We start from the raw sequence: 17880 nt of genomic DNA, 5'->3' as shown, positions 1-17880 counted from the left end.
AACTGCGTAAGAGTTGTAATGCTTGTCATTTAAAGGTTGGGGCTTCAGGATGGGTCTTAGAGTTCTTCTGTCTTGTTTTGTTTTCCCGTACTGGGTCCTGAACCCAGTCCTTGCACTGAGCCTATTTTGTTTTACTATTTTGACACAGGCGCTTTGCTAAATGACCCAGGCTGGCTTCAGAGTTGCAGTTCTCCGACCTCAGCTTAAATATTTAAAACTCCTTCTTCCTCCTCTGTTTGCTGCCACCAGGGAAGTAACCTGTAGAGCCCAGCAGGAAAAATGACAGGTACAAATGTAGCCTTGGCCCTGGGCTGGCGCTTGTGCTCGCTGACAGTCTGTTCTTCCTCTTTCTCTCAGGGATTCTGCAGTGCGGGGTGGGCAGAACCCCTAGACGTGCTCCCTAACTGAGTGCTGTCTCCAGCGGCCCAGGGAGCATTCCTGCTGAATCCCTCCTCTTCCTCTGCGAGGGGAAGGGCCGGCTCCAGAGGGGCAGGCTCCCTAAGGGGCCAGGACCTTATACACCTGCATAATTTGGAAGTATATTGAAGTAGAGACCTAAAAATAACCCTCTGACTTCACAAATAAAATTCCTTCTGCTTGGTCCCCACTGCAATTTATAAGAAGCTTTTCAGCAATCACAGTGCAATTGAGCTGCACTTAAAAGTACACACGGTGGGGCTGAGAACACAGGACCCCAAATTCGCCATTCAGCAAGGGAAGGAACTGCAGAAAAGCGTGAAGGTCACTCTGACCTTCTCCCGCTTTCTCTCCTGAAGCAAGGTGTGAAAGGAGCTCCCTGACCTCCTGAAGCAGGTGGTGAGAACCTCCTCCCCCAGGGACCTGCCCAGTACCCCAAGACCTCGGAGACTCTGAAGGCACAGCCCACTCAGGACCCCGCTGCCTCCCATCAGGCCAGAGCCCTTCCTGCCAGCACCCGTCCATGACTTTGTTCTCCCTCAAACCTGTGTACAAATGCACTGTCCCTCGGCTCTTGCATCTCTCTTCTGAAGACTCCCACGTGCCTCCAAACCCTGGTTAAACACATTTGCCACGCTTTCCTCTTGTTATAGCCACGCCCCCTGCAATGGTGAGGAATTGTTCCCAGATACAAGCGGATGTCTGCTCTCCAGACTGGGAACCGCTAAGATGAGTCTCTCACTCAGCTTTGTCCCCACAGCACCTAACAGGACACCGGATACGTGACATGGTCCTGGTAAATGTGAAATGAACTAAGTCAATCATGCAGCACCAACCATGTCCATCCTGAATCTCTTTTCCTTCAGTGCCATCAATGGTAGTAGCCACAGGACACAGCTCTGGCCAATAAAAAGGAGCAGAAGTCCTCTGAGTAGGGCTTCAAGGAGACTTTGTTTTCCAGTTCTAGAAAGAAGGGGGAGCAGACGAGCTGAACCCTGTCCTGCTTTTGTCTTTGTTTTTCCTGCAGGGAATTCAGAGGCAAGGCGGGAGATGCAGCAGTCATCTTGCAAACATGACGTGGGAAAGTCAGGAGAAAGCAGGTGCACATGTTCTTCATGGAGGAGCAGAAACACAGAATCCAGGCCCCTGATGACGACAGCCATGCCACCCCACATCGACTGCCCGCCGAGAGACTTCTTATACAGAAGAGAAAAACAATCTGTACCTACCACTGCGACTAAGCTTTCTCTTACATACAGACAAATACATCCCTGCCACACAGCTAATGCGTTATAAGTAAGGATCTATGCAAAGCACCTCCCGTGGCGGAGTGGAAATCCATTAAGTACACTATTTGCATATGCATTTGCATCTCCATGCAAATGTTGACCTGAATGAATCTTGGATAGATGAATGAATAAAGCCAGATTACCCTAACTTTAAAATATGTCCAATAGTCTCCTGACAGCTGTCTCAGGCCCCATGGACTCCCTATATTGTCCTGGAATCCATGCCCACGGCCGCCCTCCTCCATTAGACAAGTGACCCTGTTGGGCTGCAGGTCATACAGCACAGGGTAAAAGCAGCCTCCTGTGTCCCAGCTGCCCCAGAGCCATAGTTCATGCAGGCAGGCTGCCCTCATCAGGCCGTGTGGGCTGGAGTGCCGGCTGCTCCGAGGTTAGTCCGACAGAATTTGCTTCGCCTTTCTTTCCCCAGGCTGGGCTGTGGTATGGGTGCAGGGCACCCAGTGGGCAGAGCTTGGAGTCAGGAATCTGCACCCAGAACTGGCTGGGAGACTCCCGGGGTTCCTGCCTACAAGCACCCCCCAGTAGCTCCATACAGGACATTGATTCATTCATAAAGGACAGAAGAGACATCACTGTCTCAGACTGGACCAGATCCAGTCTCCTATCCACTTTGACACCTAGAATTTCTGGGATTCTTAAATGCATTTTTAACAACCAGGCTCCAGGCAGCTTGGCCTCATCTCCTGAAGGGCAAATGTGAGTCCTGACTTTGAGCGTACATAGCAAGACCCTGTCTGAAAACGCCAAAGTAATAACGAAACAGTGTAGGCAAGTTCACATAGGCTTAGATTTCACAGCCGTGGAGCACGGGGACACACCGCCACTGCGCTACCTCATCTAACACGCACACCTTCCTGCTGCAGTCAGTACTCCCGACGCAGGAGGAGCCGGGGCTCTGGGCTGTCTCAGGGGACCCAGGGCCAGGAATCCAGGCTGGTGTTCGCCTCCAGCCCCCAGGCCAGTGGGCTCTGTGCTCCGGTTCTATGAGCAGGATGCATGTTTCCCGTGCAGCCACTGCCCCCGTCCGCCAGGGCTGGGGACGCAGGGACACTTACACTGAGGGGTATGTGCCGTCTCGTGTCCTCTGGATCAAAGGCCTCCACCTGGTAAATGAATCCCGGGTTCGCTCTTTCTGCTACGAAGAGGTCTAAACCTGTACCTTGCACAAAATAGAAGAAGAAGCACTTTATTAGATGAAGTAAACTTAGAACCCCAACATCAGGGCCACCGTGCAGCCCAAAGAGGCCACAGTCAAGGCCCCCAGGAGCATCACTAGCCAGTGTGTGTGAATGGATCCACCTATGGAGATTAATAACACACTACAAGTCAAGCCTTCATTTACTCCCTCCGTAAAGAGGTGACTCCATTCTGATGTTAGAGGAAAGGAGAGAGGCGACAAAGCCAACCATGCTGGCACACACCTGTAATGTAATTCCATACCCAAGGAGGCTGGGGCAGGAGGATCACAGGTTTCCCAAACTCAGCCTAGGATATTAATGACTTGGCATGACTTTGTGTCAAAATACAAAAATAAATAAGGGGCAGGGATGTAGCTCAGCATGAAGGCCCTGGTTTCAATTCCTAGTATTGACAGAGAGACAGACAGACAGATCAGGAGAGGGAGGTCAAGAATTGTACTGCAATTTTAAATAGAACAGTGTGCTATGGAAGCTCACTAGGTGACCACGTGGGAGTCAGGATTCCTAAAGAAATGGGGGACAGCCTTGGGGACACAGAGGAGAGGGACAGAGGGGTGACAGGGGAGAGCAGAGGAAGCAGCAAAGGCAGCGATACTGTGGGTGATGCTCCAGGCGCTCAGCAGTCACCAGGCCCAGGTAGCAGGTCGGCTGGGGATGCGGATGGGCCAGGGCCTTGAGCCGGGCTCTCCTGGCTTGGAAATTGATGGAAATTTCTCCCAGGGTGTTAAGGAGTGAGACTCCCGAGCTAAGGACTCCTCTCCCAGGACCTGCCTGGCTGCCTGCTGCAGCAGAGCCCATAGGAGGAAAGGAACGAAGCCAGGGGCCACAGCATCGCCCAGAGGACCAGCTGTGCGGGGACTTGCATGCTGGTGCTTGGGGCTAGGGAGGGACAGATTCTGTGGGAGTCTGGAAGCTGCCATCACGCCTGGTAGATGTGAGGTTGAGTGGGAAAGAGGGAGGGGTCAGAGCTGACCAAGCGCTGGCCCAGGCAGCGGAAGGATGAGACACACCCAGGGAGGAGGCCTCAGGAGCGGGAAGCCCACTGGCACCCAGGCAGACAGGACCTCTGAGTGGAGAGCTCGGGGAAAGCGGGACTGGAACAACTGTCTGGAGGTTGGCAGCACACAGGTGGTGGGCAAAGCCAGGAGGGAGGGGACATCACGCAGAGGGTCCCCTTGGTGCCAGAGGCGGCTCCCTACAATGTCCACCAGAGTGTCAGTCGATGGCTGATGACACAGTGAACTGCACAGGATGGCTCAGCCAAAGTTCCTCCAGAATGACCCATGGAAGCCCAAGCCTCAGTTTCCCTGCCAGCCCTAGCAGGGGGCAGAGAGAAGCTGAGGGTGTGGTGGCTGTGTAAACCACTGGACATCATCAGTCGTACTGGGCTGGAGGACGTTTCATTTATTCCTGCTTACCCTGTTTCCCAAGGAAACAGCTGTGCGTGTGTTTGCCTTTCCCCTGGCCCTCTCTCCCCCGGGGTCCTCCCCATATCACCGTCTGTGCAGCCTTGCGCAGCCCAGCACATCTTACCCTTTGCCAAGTTGCCTTGAAACTCGGGTGGCTCATTCACATCTGTCACCTGGACAGTCAGGATCTGCAGGTCTGTGACCCCAACCTCATCTTTAACATAAATCTGCAAATCAAATGTGTTTGGTCCCGTTTCAAAATCCAGTTGTTGCTTCCCAAAGGTGACAACCTAAAATGAAATGCAGAATTCTGAGTAGAGGGACAGTGTCTTGCAGGCTCGCGTGATGCAAAAGGGATTCATTCAAGGAAGGAGCAGCCGGTTCAGAGACCACTGTCCACTGGCTGAGGAGGACCCCGTTGTTTGCCTTAGCACTTAGGGGCTGTGACACTTCCTGGAAGGGACCCCGTGTGTGGGGCTGCTATCCATGGGGAAGAAGAATATCCAGAAGTGGATATCCTGTGTGACTGACTCTCGATGGAAGCCAAGGACGAACATCCTGCCGTGGGACCCTAGACAATCCCTCAGCCCCCACAGATACAGCTGCGATTCCCTGCGTGACCGGACACACACTTCCCTGGATTGCTGCTGAGTGACAGCGGGTCTCATCCCTCTGGCTCTGCAGAGTCACACCCAGGAATAAGTGGGAGACAGGACACCTCTGCCCGAAGAAGTATTTAACAACAGAGAGCTCACTTTCTGAGTGCCTTCCACACATTCTTCCACTGTCGGGAACTTGGGTCCCCTGCTTTCTGTGTTTTGGGGAAGTGGGGAGAACAGCAAAGAGCCCTGGCTGATGAGACGGCCCAGAACCAAGGCTGTGGCCGGAAGGATCCAAGGGCTCCTGGGTGACAGGATCCCCAGAGGCTGACAGGAGCCAGCCCTGACTTCCCACCTCTCGGCCCACATCCAGCCACCAGCCCAGCCCCTGGCACTCCGTGATGGCCTAGGGCCCTGGAGGACATTGCTGTGGCTTGAAAATCTCAACACAGCACGGGGTAGGGACTGCAGGGTGGGTGGTTCCCACTCTCCCCTGAGAACAGCCTCCTGGGGCTCTGCTCCTGCCTCCTTGGTGTGTCGTGTTCTCTCTCCTCACCAGACCGATGCTGACGTCCTGAGGTGGGATTTCCCAGCCTCCACCAGGATGACAAATGAAATCTGTTCTCTATAAATCACCCAGTGTGAAGTATTCTGTGGTAGTAATGGACACCTAGTTAAGGCTGAATCAAGGGGTCAATTTCTGGTATGGCCTCCATGCCCCCGATAGAGCTCTCGGTCACCGATCTGCCTGGAGGGGTGACAAGTCCCTCAGGGAGCAAGTCTTGGCTCCAGCCCTGCTTCCACCACAGGACTTTTGTGTGGCCTTGAGGAAGTTCATACCCCTGCCTGACTGTTTCCACCCGATTCTTGTTAGAGAAACAAGACTCTTTACAGCTAAACCTTTGACATTAAAGATGGGAGATGGGGAGGAGAAGGCTTTCCTGTGAGCTGTGCATGGTCAGAGAAGGCTGCGTGGAGAAGGTGGCGGGTACTGCGTTTTCCTCTGCAAACCTAGATTGGTAGAGAGAAGGGAAAGCAGGCACGGTTGTGAGGAGAGGGTGCAGCAGGGGGAGAAGGAGGAAAGGAGGCCTGAGAGAGAAGAGGTGGCCCGTCTAGGGCCCACAGGGAGCTCAGATGTCTCTCAGCCCAGCAGCTGCTCACTCAGAGGACGAAGAGGAGGAGGATGAGCAGAAGGAGGAGGAGGAGGAGGGAGGAGGCGTGACATAGGAATCCTTTAGGGAAAGGCAGATCCTTTCCCTAAATGTTATCTATGGCCAGCCCCTTCTCCTTGGGAAACAGCTGTAACCCTGGAAGGGGAGGTGAATAGTCCATCCTGTCCCAAAAGACCTAAGGATGTTAGTATCTCTTGGAACCAAAAGAATCATGGTGCTAGCAACACACGGGGGAAAACTGACTTTGCTGTCAGCAGCATTTATCAAATGTTTTCGTGCCAGCCTCTTGCCAAGGCATTTTGTGGAGAATTTCATTTAATTATCACAACAACCACAGGCTGGTAAAACTCCTCCCACTCATTTTGCATGTGAGGAGACTGGGCAGAGAAGGGGAGGGACGTGTGGGTCACAGCTGGGCCTGGGGAGCCTCAATGCGGGCCCAGACAGTGAGCTTCGGTTTGGGGCTGTTAAGCTTGGAGTCATCCTGGGCAAGGCTGAGCAGAATTTTAGCTCGATAGTGCTCAGGATAATAACAGGAAGAAGAGGGGGTCAGGCTCCAGGGTGGGGAGAGGGAAGGACAAGAGCTGGTCTTCACAGGACCTTGGAGAGCTCCAGCTCTCACAGCTGCCAGGCTCGACCCTTGTCTCCCTCCCTGGCTTCTCTGAGCTGTACTCCCTGGTGGCGCTGTTTCAGCATTGGCCACCTGCAGCCAAATGACCAGCTCTGGCCAGCACAGCTTGGAGGCTATGAACAAGGACCCTCAGCTTGCCTGACTGCAAATCTCAGCTCTGACACCTGTGCCTGTGGACTTGAATACATTCTCAGCCTCTCTACACCCGATTTCCCTGCTTTTACCACGCAAATAAAACAGCAAGCAACTCTATAGCATTGTTGTGCAGATTAAATGAATGAAGTCGCAAACGGTCTATGGGAATTCCTGGCATATGGTGAATGCTCCATAAGCTGAGTTGCTCCTCCTCGCCTCCCCCACCCCAGCAGTCTCAGCAGTGTGTCCCCAAGCAGGGAGGCCTGGCTCTGGCATGATTCAGAGCTTCCCAAGTCTGATGGTTTGAGGATCAAGACCAAGGAGGAGCCAGGTTCCACTCCAAGACGGTGTTGCCATGTTCCCAGGGCAGCAGGCAGGGCCCTTTTGGGCAGTGTGGGTGAGCAAGATTTCTCGGAAGGGACAGATGATGATGTGGGAAGAAGCCACCAACTCTCAAGAATAGTATGAGGACTTGTGAGCCTGTGGCTAGCCTCGTATCAATGCCCAGCCTGGGTAGCCACAGGCCATGGTGCCAGAGGGCACAAGACTGGGGAAATACACACAAACAGTTCAGTGTAGTTTAGTTGAAGGGCTAAGAAATTTGCCGTTTCAAGAGGTTAGGGACAGGGTTAGGATTAGAGTTAGGGTTAGGACTGAGGTTAGGGTTGGGACTGGGGTTAGAGGTCAGCATTAGGGTTGCCCTGTTAGGAAAATTTCTAACTTTTACCTTCCACTGTGCTTTTGACTTTGGGAAGAGGCAAAAGTCACACAGTGCCATTTGCAGCCCTGCCTTTCTGTTGCACGGCACTCAGCAGTGACAGTGCATTTTTCATCGTATCTCATAAAGACACTCACGAAGAATTCCTCCAGATCTGCTTCCAAAGGTAGCAAGAACAGTGGGAAAAGTGCATTTGTAGTGATGTGAGGGGTAGGTATTTTGAGAGCAATTAATGGCAATAAATTATAAAAATTTAATATTCACCAAACATTTGGATTATAACTGTAACGGACAAGTCATGTGACAGATTTGGGAATTCACCAAAACATCAACCCATGTGCGTGGAAAGGTAAGAGAAAAAGCCCAGGACTGGAAAGCAGAAGACCTGGTTAAATTTCTACTTCATCACTGACGGCTAAGTGATCTTGGACAAATCATGCAACCTTGTTATCTTTGGGTTTTCTTATACCTAAGAATTAAATCTTTTGGGGGCTGGGGATTTAGCTCAGCGGCATAAGCGCCTGCCTTGCAAGAAGGCAGCAGTGAGTTTGATCCGTGGTACCAAAAAAGATCAAAAAAAAAAAAAAAGAATTAAATCTTTTGAATGCTGGTAATATGTGCATGCACTGTAACAATCAAGAGGTCAGGAGTGTGAATGTGCTTTGCATCTTCCATGCAACTGTAAACGAGAAAAATCATCACCAGGAAGGCAGCAGACCAAGAGGCCAAGAATGAGAACTTTCAAGTGAAAACACTCTCATAGCTCAGCTCATTGACCCCCTAGCTGTTCAACCTAGGACAAATCACTTAAACTCTATGCTTCCTTGTCCTGATCTGCAAAAAGGGGGACTATACCAGATCCAATCATTAGCCTGTCTTGGGCTGCAAGAGCAAACACACCCAAGGCACTTTCCACAGTGTCTGGCATATACACGATGTCACTCTGTAAGTGCTAGCAGCTGGCAAAGCCAATAGAGACAGGCGGCAGCAGCTGCTGGGACAAGGCAGATGTCACAGGAATTGGTAGACAGGGCAGTTGAGTCACATGAGCAGCATCTGGGCCCTGGGAATGTAACTGGATGCGGAAGTGAGGACCAAGGGACTGTGTGTCCTTGCATCTTGCAGGGTCCAGCCTGGGAGCGATCAGAGCCCAGACAGGGAGGCACCGGCCTCCAGTCATAAGTTCTGCAGGGAGCTGCATCTGCACACTTCTGAGGTTGCTCAAGTGACTCCAGCCAGGAACAGGGCTTAAGAACCTTTAACATGTACCCCAGGGAAGCAGCAGGGTCCCCAGAAACTAATGGCCAGGCTAAAGATAATTGCAAGAGCTTACTAAGCCAGCTGAGGCAGAGGAAAGGAAGGGGTTGGGACTTCAAAGAATAGGCAAATCCAGACACCTGGAAGCTAAAGACATCCTTGGAAGACCACTGAGGTTCCCTGTGAAAAACATGCAACAAATAGGCTGGTTCCCCCGGCAGGGAAGTGACAGCTGTGGGAACGACAGAGACACCGAGGACAAAGCAGAGAGCGTGGGTCTGGAATGAGAGTCAGTGGGTCTGAATTATCCAAGAGGAAACATTCACACAGCAGAGATGGACACTTAGAGTTACAGCTTATTAAAGGGTGTAATCTTACATGGTAAATAAGTCTACATTTAGAATTTCCTTCTAAAAACAATTACGGACTTGCAGAAAGGCAGAATCAGTAGACACAAGTTCATCAGGGCCTGGCTTTTAAGGAGATCAATACCCACACTCTCCCATCCAAAGGATCTGATTAACATAAGCACACTTACACTTGATATCAGGTCTTAGCAATAAGAAACATGCCTTCCATCAGTAACAAATTGACATGATGTGCACAAGGATTTTATTAAGTGGAGAAAGGCCTGAATTTCAGACTCTGAAGTCATATGGTTTATCTTAATGAAAAACCCCAAATGTAAATAAAGAGCAAAATAAAAAATAGACAACAGGATGTAGGGCGTTATGCTTTGTATCTAAAGGCCCCCAGTCCTGTGATCTCACAGGTGGGACCATGAGGAGGTGGTTGGATCATAGGGGCTGATATTCAGCAGTGGATCCATCCACCGTGATTTTATAGTTAACTGTGATGTTGGGAGGTGCAGCCTGTGGCAGGAGGTGGGTCACCTGGGCATGGCCTGGAAGGGTCTATCTCCCGCCTCCTCCCGGGATCCCTCCGTACTCCCTGCCTCCACACCATGAGCCATTTCTCTTCTGTGATGCCCCTCTGCCATGCCACCTGCCTTGGAGCCAGTGGTCTATGAACAGAAATCTTTAATAAACCTCTCCTCCTTCAATTTACACGTGTCAGCCTCAGCAATGAAGAAAGTAACTAAGACATATAGTGAGATCTTTTTAAGGTGAGGAGGGGAACAAGAGATGGGAGGATGGGGGGGTGGGAGGGCTAGGGGACAAAGAAAGAAATAATATGTGTTATGTTCATGTACCAGCTCTGCGTGATAAATGTAATCTTTATGTATTACAAACACATACTAATAAAACCTAAAAAATAGAATCTACAGGAAGATGTAGCACAGGGGGTCTCTGGCTGGGATACCCCAAACAGGACTTCTGGATCACATGAGAGGGGAGCTTGAACAGGGGGAAGAGGAGCAAAGGATCAAAGGCTATAGGGCACCCCTTTGCAGACATCTCCCATGAGGCGCTGCTTACCTCAAAGTTAGTGCCTGTCAGCTTGTTCACCTTGAAGACTTCAATGAGGGGACTTGAGTTGATTATCAAGGGAAATCCTGGGACCACAGGTGCCAGTGACACTGATAAATTCACAGAAAACTTATGCACCAAAGTCCCAGGGGGAGAATTTTCTGCCACGTTGCTGGTGGCAGGTAAGTGGACGAGGTGTAGTGCTTCGCCTCCTGCGGATTTAAAAAGGATGCAAAATGACATGAACACAAGACTCAACAGCTCGCTCTGTGCTTTCGGTCCTTAGCAACGAGCAGACCTGCTCGCTTGCTCCATAAGAACAAATGCTCTTGCCAAGTGCTGGATACGGATGCATGAGATCTTCTGGGAGCCAGGGAAACAGCCCCACCATACAACCATGAAATCTGTTCCTGCACTGAGCAAACAAAGCTGCCGCTTTTCTCCTGTCTCCTTGCCTCCCTGTTGCTTCCTCCCGGCCTTTGTGAAGAGCCAGGAAAGAGAAGCGCAAAGCCTTGAAAGATAGACAAATGCCCCTTTTGAGGCTCTGATGTGGTAACAACATCCTCTCTCCTGCCACAGCCCGGTCATTTCTAAGAGTGCATTTCCTGCCCTACAGCAGTGTTGATTCATGAGGTCAGCGGAGACTTGAGAGTGCATGAGTGGAAAACTCCAGAGTCACTGGGGCTCTTCCTGCATCTGTTAGCAATACCAAGGAGGGTTATTTGTTATGGTAGGAGGCCGTGTTGTTGGGTAATGTGGAGAAACAGGGCCAATCAGTACTCCTCGGGTGTTTGGCTAACTCCTGCTTCAGAAAGGAGAAAACGAGAGAAAGGGTGAGTTCCCTTAGGCTGCATTACACACAGAATTTTACAATTTTACAAGAGGAAGCGTGCTTTTTCCAGCAAAGCCTTGGGACCATTCTGAGGTTCCCCTGATGCTCTGTAAGACTTGGCCAGCACAGAGGACAGCAACAGCGGAAGGCCGCCATATTTCCAGGTCCCCCTAGAACCTCGGAATGCAACCTGTTTGGAAACAGTCTTCGCAGAGGTTAGTGGAGATGGGTTAGCAGAGACTGGTGACCCTAGGAGAAGGCAGAACACAGAGACCTGTGCAGCCGGAAGGCCAGGACAGAGTAGAACCAAAGACTGGAACCATGGCTGCAAGCCAAGCAAGAATGGCATCCATAGCGACTTTTCCCAAGGCAAAGTCATGTGCCAAGGTCATGGAACTGACTCCAAAAACTTTAAGGCAGATTTCTGGATATGACCAGAAGGGTAATCACTCCAGTTCCTCTGGTTTCCTTGCTATTCAAAAAGTAGAACTAGTCATAGCAATAGCAGTAATAAAAAGTGACCAGATTCTACATACTAAAAATAGAGCAACTACCATAATACAATTCACAGAACGTCCAATGCATTTGCTACACAGGTCTGCTCGACGTGCCCCAGGCATCCATCTGGGCAGTGGCCAAGGGACAGTTAGGGCCAGGACCAGCTCTCCCCAAGACTGTGTGCCTTCCTCTTCAGTTTGGCTTTCCAGAGGCTTCCCTTGGTGGTCCCAGTGCCAAGGAGCAAGAAATAGGCTTTAATGAAATTTGACTTACAAGTGCATCTTAATTAAGAGTCAAATTAGAATTGCCCAAAGCTTATACTTTGAAAAAGAAAAAGCAGTCGAAAAGTTTATCACTGTACTCGTGTAATATCTTGCGTGCGGTTGAGGTCTAGATGCACAACGCACTCACTTTCCCCCCTGAATCCCCGCCTTCCCAGAAATGAGCTTCGGTGCCTCCTCCCGGGAGCCTGCATGGAGATCATGAAGCTTCCTCAGCTTCCATTAGAGGACGATGCTGACCGCTTTAGGCTGTGACCCAAAGAGTGGCATTGTGGGTCCAGGATGTGCGGTGACATCATCTTCCCCTGGGGATGCAGCTGCTCTAACTTAGAGCCCTGCTGTCAGCACGCAGAGCGATGCTGGTCCAAAATGCCTCTCAATCAATGCTCCTTCATTCTCTCTAGTAACCTGCAAACTGCAGGGAAAGACAGGAGAGTGCCAGGGAAAGATCGAGAGGTTCAGCACCAGAGCCCCGCGTCCACGGCAGCTTTGCCGCTCCTTGGCTTTGTGCCTGTGGCTGGAACCTGGACCTTTCCTGGGCTCCCTGGTCAGGTGTCCCTCAGAACAGGGCCACACTGAGAGGGGCTGTTCAACAGGGTTCTACTGCTAACAAAAATTCACAGGATCCAAATGGTGACCCACCTGCAGATCTACAGTTTAATTACAGAAAAATGATCCAGCACAGTTAAATCATAGCAATTACCATGGAGCCACGGAGCCCCCAAATGGAGTCTGCTGGATTCTTCTTCTGTTTTGCTACATAAATGAGACTCAACAGCAAAGCCCTCAGAAGTCCTCACTGAGATCAGAGCAAATCATCAGTCTCACTGTCACCAATGATAATAATGCTTTCAAGCTGGTACAGACCCCCAGAAGGTCCTAAGGACCGTGGCTACAGTGTAATGTTACTAATCATCATGCTGCATGCTTTGACCATGGATCAGTGTGGTGCAGGAACTGTAGCAAAATAACTCAGGCTAGTCCCAGGTCTGATAGAACCAAAGCATGGGTAGCACAGATATAGTTGACAAATTAAGAAGCACTGCAGAATGTCCATTTCCATATATGCAATTTTTCTACTTCTTTAATTTCCACAATGTATATCTTCCTGAATGGATGCTCTCCACCTGCTTTTGGAAGAGCCGGTCTGTGCCAGGCAAAGGGCAAGACATAGAAGAAAAAAAGGGAGCCTAGTGATGGTTCTGTGTGTTACACTCTATTAGAATTTTAGAATTAGCAAAAGAAAGCTGGGTTTGTCTAGTGGAGTTACTCTAGTGCTGGCCGCAGAAGGACTGGTTTCTTGCAAATCTTTTCCAGTTCAACCGAAGCCAACAGCAGATTCCAGGGACTCAAGTGAGTGCTAGAGTTGGGAACAAGAGGATATGGATGACAAGCAGGTTACTGTGGGCAGGAAGTGAGGGGAGCTGACTATTGCCCTTCTGATCTCAACCCTGACTGAACAGGAAAGTGTATGACAGAAAGACTGTGCTATGATTTAAATATGAAGTGTCTCATCAAAGACTCGTGTGTAGAGGACTGGATCCCCAAGGTAGCAATGCTCAGATCTAGGACCTGGGTAGGTGACTGGGCCACATGGACACTTGCCTCATCAATTAACCCGTGGGTAAATTGGCAGCTGCACGGGCTGTTAGGCAGTGGAGTCCCTTTGGAGGCGGTAGGTCACTGGGGGCATGACCTAGAAGGGAACCATTTTTCTATGGCTCTTCCCCCTCCCTCTGCTTTCTGGCTGCCAGGCTCTTCTGCCATAACGTGTCAGTCCTGGGGACAGCCAACAAAGGACTGAGGCTTCTGAAACCATGCATCAAAATAAACCTGGAAATGGACAGCATAAATCTCACTTTTTCCACCGTGAGACCACCAAAAAGGAGTTGCATACAAGTGGCGTAAGACATTGAATCCAGGGCCTTCTCTGACCTCACGACATTACCCAGCAGAGCCCTCAGCCTGCTAGAGGGAACAGGCTCAGGTGACTTCCTGGAGGGACCTGGGATTGCCTTTCAGCTGGTGTCTGAAGACAAAGCTAAGGTGGATGGGTGTGGTTCCTCTCTGCTTTCATGTAAATCTCCCAGCTACCAGGAAACTCCTTAAGGTTTAGAACTATGATGTTCCCTAAAGTCTCACAGCAGCAACTTTTGTTTCCCTCATCTTAATGGCAGATGAAAGGGACAGAAATTAATTTAAATATCAGTATGAAGCCGGCAGAAGATTTAAAGCTGTGCATTTAGTGAGGGTGTAATCAGTAGATACCGAAGGGACTAACATGCATGCCAGACTCAGCAAAAACAACAAATGTTTACGGATGCCCTCTACGTTTGTGGCACTCGGCCCACAGAGCAACAGGAGATAAAAAGCCCGATGCCACAGCATTGACTTCCTAGCTGAAAAGAATGGTAGACATCTAAGAGATTTACGGAATAAAAACCCACGCTACTCTGCTGAGCAAGCCATTTCTCCGAGGCAGACAGTGAGGTACAAGTAGGCAAACAGGATACCTAGGGAGGAAACAGGAACCTGTCTCCCTCTGAAGTTATTTGAAGCAGCCCATTTTCCTTACAAAAGAATAATGACCTTGGAGGAAGGAAATTATCTCCCTTGAAGGTCCATGTAATAATATAAATACAGCCTGAGCCTGATTGGGCAGAATAGCCATCTTGGCCCTTGCTGGCCATCGACACGAAAGTGTGTTCTCTGTTGTTCTGAAAATTTGTCCCTGCAGGAGCTCCACCTCTTCTCTGGATGATGACCCTCCTGTCTTCACTGACATCTTTCATCAAAGACACCAGGAGCCAAGGAGTGTGGCCAGTTCCTTATGCTTTTAGGACCCAGTTTCCCAGTGATACCAGTATAGGCAAAGAAAGCTCCTACGAGCAGAAGGCGGGTCACCAAGAGACAGCCAGGAGGACTTCCCAGGAGGGGTTTGAGGGGGGCCTTGAAGGACACAGACCCTGCTGAAAAGAAGGCTGAGTGTGCAGCCGTGTTTGGGACAGTTAACAGTGACGCTCACTTCCAATGGACTGCCCAGTGCCCTTGGTGACCCTGGGTGCAGAGGGGCCCAGTCAGGTTCTCAGGCCCACAGAGGATGAAAAGAAACTGTTCATGTCACAGTTGCACTCCTAAAACCTAGAATTTGATCCGTAGAAGTAAAAGCATGACCAAGCATGCAGTCTTTTGGGGAGGAGGGATTCTAAGGTTCTTATTTAGAAGAAACCTCAACTGTTTCTTGCAAACATTTGTCATTTGGTAATAAAGTTCCAGGTGTCAGTGCTCAAAAAGTTTGAGACACTGATTCTTCCTCCCTTCTACTTCCCCCCTGTGACAATGGATGTCACCTCAAATCATTATGGTCTTTAAAGCCTATATATATAAATATATGTGTGTGTGTGTATTTTTTTTTTTTTGAACCAGGGATCGAACTCATGACTTTGTACTTTCCAGGCAGGCACTTGTGACACTAGCTAAATCCCCAGCCCTAAAGCCTATATTTCTAGGGCAAGTGCAAATGTAAGAGTCTGGGTGGAGTAAGGCTGCGTCCCATTCCCAGTTCTTCCTGCCCCAACAGCGTCTAAAGGCCCAAAATGAAGAAGGGCTTGATTTAGGGAAGCCAGTTGTTGACTTTTCTTCTTAGCAGATCAAAGAGGAAAAGCAAATTGTCATTCCCATAGATCGTGAAAAGCATTTGATTTAAAAATCCATTTTGATTTAGAAATACTCCAAACAAAATAAGAATAAAACTTTCCCCTTAACTTATAAAACATTTCCATGTCATCCCAAAATCTAGCATCGTGCTTACTGGGGAACCCGACAGGAATGTGCATTCATCGTTATTTAGCAGTGGTCTGGAGACACAGGCCTGGTATTTAGATAAGAGAAGAAAAGAGGAAATATAAAAACAGGGAAGGAAGAATATAAATATTCATTCTTTTAAATCTGGGAAAAGCATGAAAATCAACAGGATGAACAATATAAATAGCAAAATAATTCATTAACAGACTTCCATATATCATACAAAAGTACGTTAAAAGATGTAAGAGGAAAAGGTTTTGTTTACATACATAAAGAAAGAAAAGAAAGATCTAGAAATCACTATGATCAGAATATCCAACATCCATACGAAGGAAACCTTAAAATACTCCCGAGGAAAATACATGAAGACTTGAATAAGTACTGTATCTAGCATGCAGTTCTTTAAGTACAAAGATTTAACATTATAAATAATAACCACTAACATTTACTATGGTTCAGATATTCCTCTAAGTATTTTACTATACAACCCATCAAAGATGTAAATTATCCTAAATTAATCTGCAACTTAACATGATTGAATTCCATACATTATGCATATACTCTCTATTCAAAAATAAAATTGAATTTAAAAGACTCAGTTTCAATAAGCCAAGCTGACAGCATTTAAAGGATGACGCAAAATTCTTCAAGCTCCTGAACAAGAAAGATGGAGAGAATGAAGCCCAGGTTTGCTTCATTGGCCCTAGTATTAGAAGACATGTTCTTTGCTCCTTTCGAAGACAATCCCCAGCCAACCTCAAGTCGTCCCCACAAGTTCCCAGAGAAAAACCAGCATCCATACACAGACACACAGACACACAGACACACAGACACACACACACACACACACACACACACACACACAGCATTCATTCCCTCAACCTCCAGCCTCAGGACTTCCAACACAGGCCAGTAACAGAAGAGGGAGGGTGACATAGGTCAAACACAGGCTCTATGGTGGCGCTGGGCATCTCTCCTGTCCAGGACACCCTGCCCCAGCACCCAGGTTCTCGGGAGATGCCCTTTCTCATCCATCCTCGCAGGTGAGCCCGCCACGGACAACGCCTCCCAGAGACGGCCTTCTCTTTGAGAACTTATCACACAAAGGAAACTTGGGAAGGACTTAGGCCAGGTCAGGCTGCAAAGCCGAGAGGAACCCTACCTGACGAGGCCTCCAGGAGCAGCAGCAGGATGACTGCTTCCTGCATGCTGGTTCCTGGAGCCTGCATGGGCTTCAGCGCCTTTCCCCAGGACCTGAATCCAGCTCAGAACCAGGGTTTATTCTGCACCCTGCCGGCTTCCCCTCCAGGCTTTGTTGCCACACAAGAAAGAAACAGAAGCTTTGCTGGTAGCTACGGGAGACTCCAAACAGCACCAGACTGTTTGTTCTTTAGTCACCTGCTTCTGCAACCACATGACACCCAAAGGCCAGCCTAGTGTCCGTCCTAGACACACGTCACCCACTGTGTGTCTCCACCCAGGCGAGAAGCACAAGACAGAAGATCTGAAGTGCTGAGAAGATTGTGGAAAGCTAACCAGACCCATGCAATGTCCCTTGTGGTCACGGTTGCCCTATGACCAGAAAAGAGCCGGAGCGGGAGCTTTCTGTTGTTCTGAATTGATTAATGTCAGACTTGGAAGCTAACGGGTGCTCCTCCCAAGACAGGAGCTGGGACCGGAGCAGGGACAGACACCGGGATGGTGGTGGTGTATGCTGCCCATCTGTCACCAGGGCCCCTCCAGGCCCCCAGCTGTTTGTATGTAGATGAAGTCTGTTGGAGTGGTGAGGTTTCTACCCACTGGGGAAAGGCGTGGCCTCTCTCATAGGGGATGGTGTGGTCCTTTATGATGCCTTTATGTCCATGAAGCCCTGGGCATGAGCCAACACAGGCTGGACCTCTCAGACCCTCAGACCAGGGGCAATGGCGGGGCCAAGGGAGATGGCAAGAAAGTTGTCTGTCCCCCTCCCAGGGGGCAGTGGTGGGCACAGTAGAGGAAACATCTTTTCCCTTCCTCATGTCGGGGAGACAGGAACAGGGTACCCAGCGGCTCAAGTCTGGTGGCGGGAGTGGATTGTGGGGCTGTGGACCCTGTCCCTCCCATGAGGGAGCTGAGCAGGGGGAAGACGCCACAGGGACTCCTGCCCCAAAGTGACTGGTGCCTGGCACCTGCCCGTCAGTGAATGATGAGG

The 17880-nt window shown here is 49.8% G+C and overlaps 1 protein-coding gene across 2 annotated transcripts in view; it reads right to left on the bottom strand.

Moving 5' to 3' along the window:
* Positions 1 to 17005, bottom strand: part of Cdhr3 (cadherin related family member 3) — a 55020-nt gene extending 38015 nt beyond the window's left edge. Inside the window, exons 1-4 of one of the 2 annotated variants that reach the window (XM_013152491.3) lie at positions 16852 to 17005; positions 10284 to 10486; positions 4457 to 4622; positions 2780 to 2883 (exon numbers count right to left, since the gene is read on the bottom strand). In XM_013152491.3, the coding sequence (XP_013007945.1) occupies positions 2780 to 2883; positions 4457 to 4622; positions 10284 to 10486; positions 16852 to 16918 (540 nt within the window). In that variant the 5' untranslated portion in view covers positions 16919 to 17005. The remainder of the gene's footprint in view (positions 1 to 2779; positions 2884 to 4456; positions 4623 to 10283; positions 10487 to 16851) is intronic. The other variant, XM_003469848.5, reaches the window with a different exon arrangement.
* Between the last annotated feature and the right edge of the window lie 875 nt (positions 17006 to 17880).

Source organism: Cavia porcellus, unplaced genomic scaffold, assembly GCF_034190915.1.
Source record: "Cavia porcellus strain 051 isolate PalLab524CR breed Dunkin Hartley unplaced genomic scaffold, mCavPor4.1 scaffold_2, whole genome shotgun sequence".
NCBI classification, from domain to species: domain Eukaryota; kingdom Metazoa; phylum Chordata; class Mammalia; order Rodentia; family Caviidae; genus Cavia; species Cavia porcellus.
The sequence above is the reverse complement of the archived record's forward strand: the minus strand, read 5'-3'. Positions and strand labels throughout refer to the sequence as shown.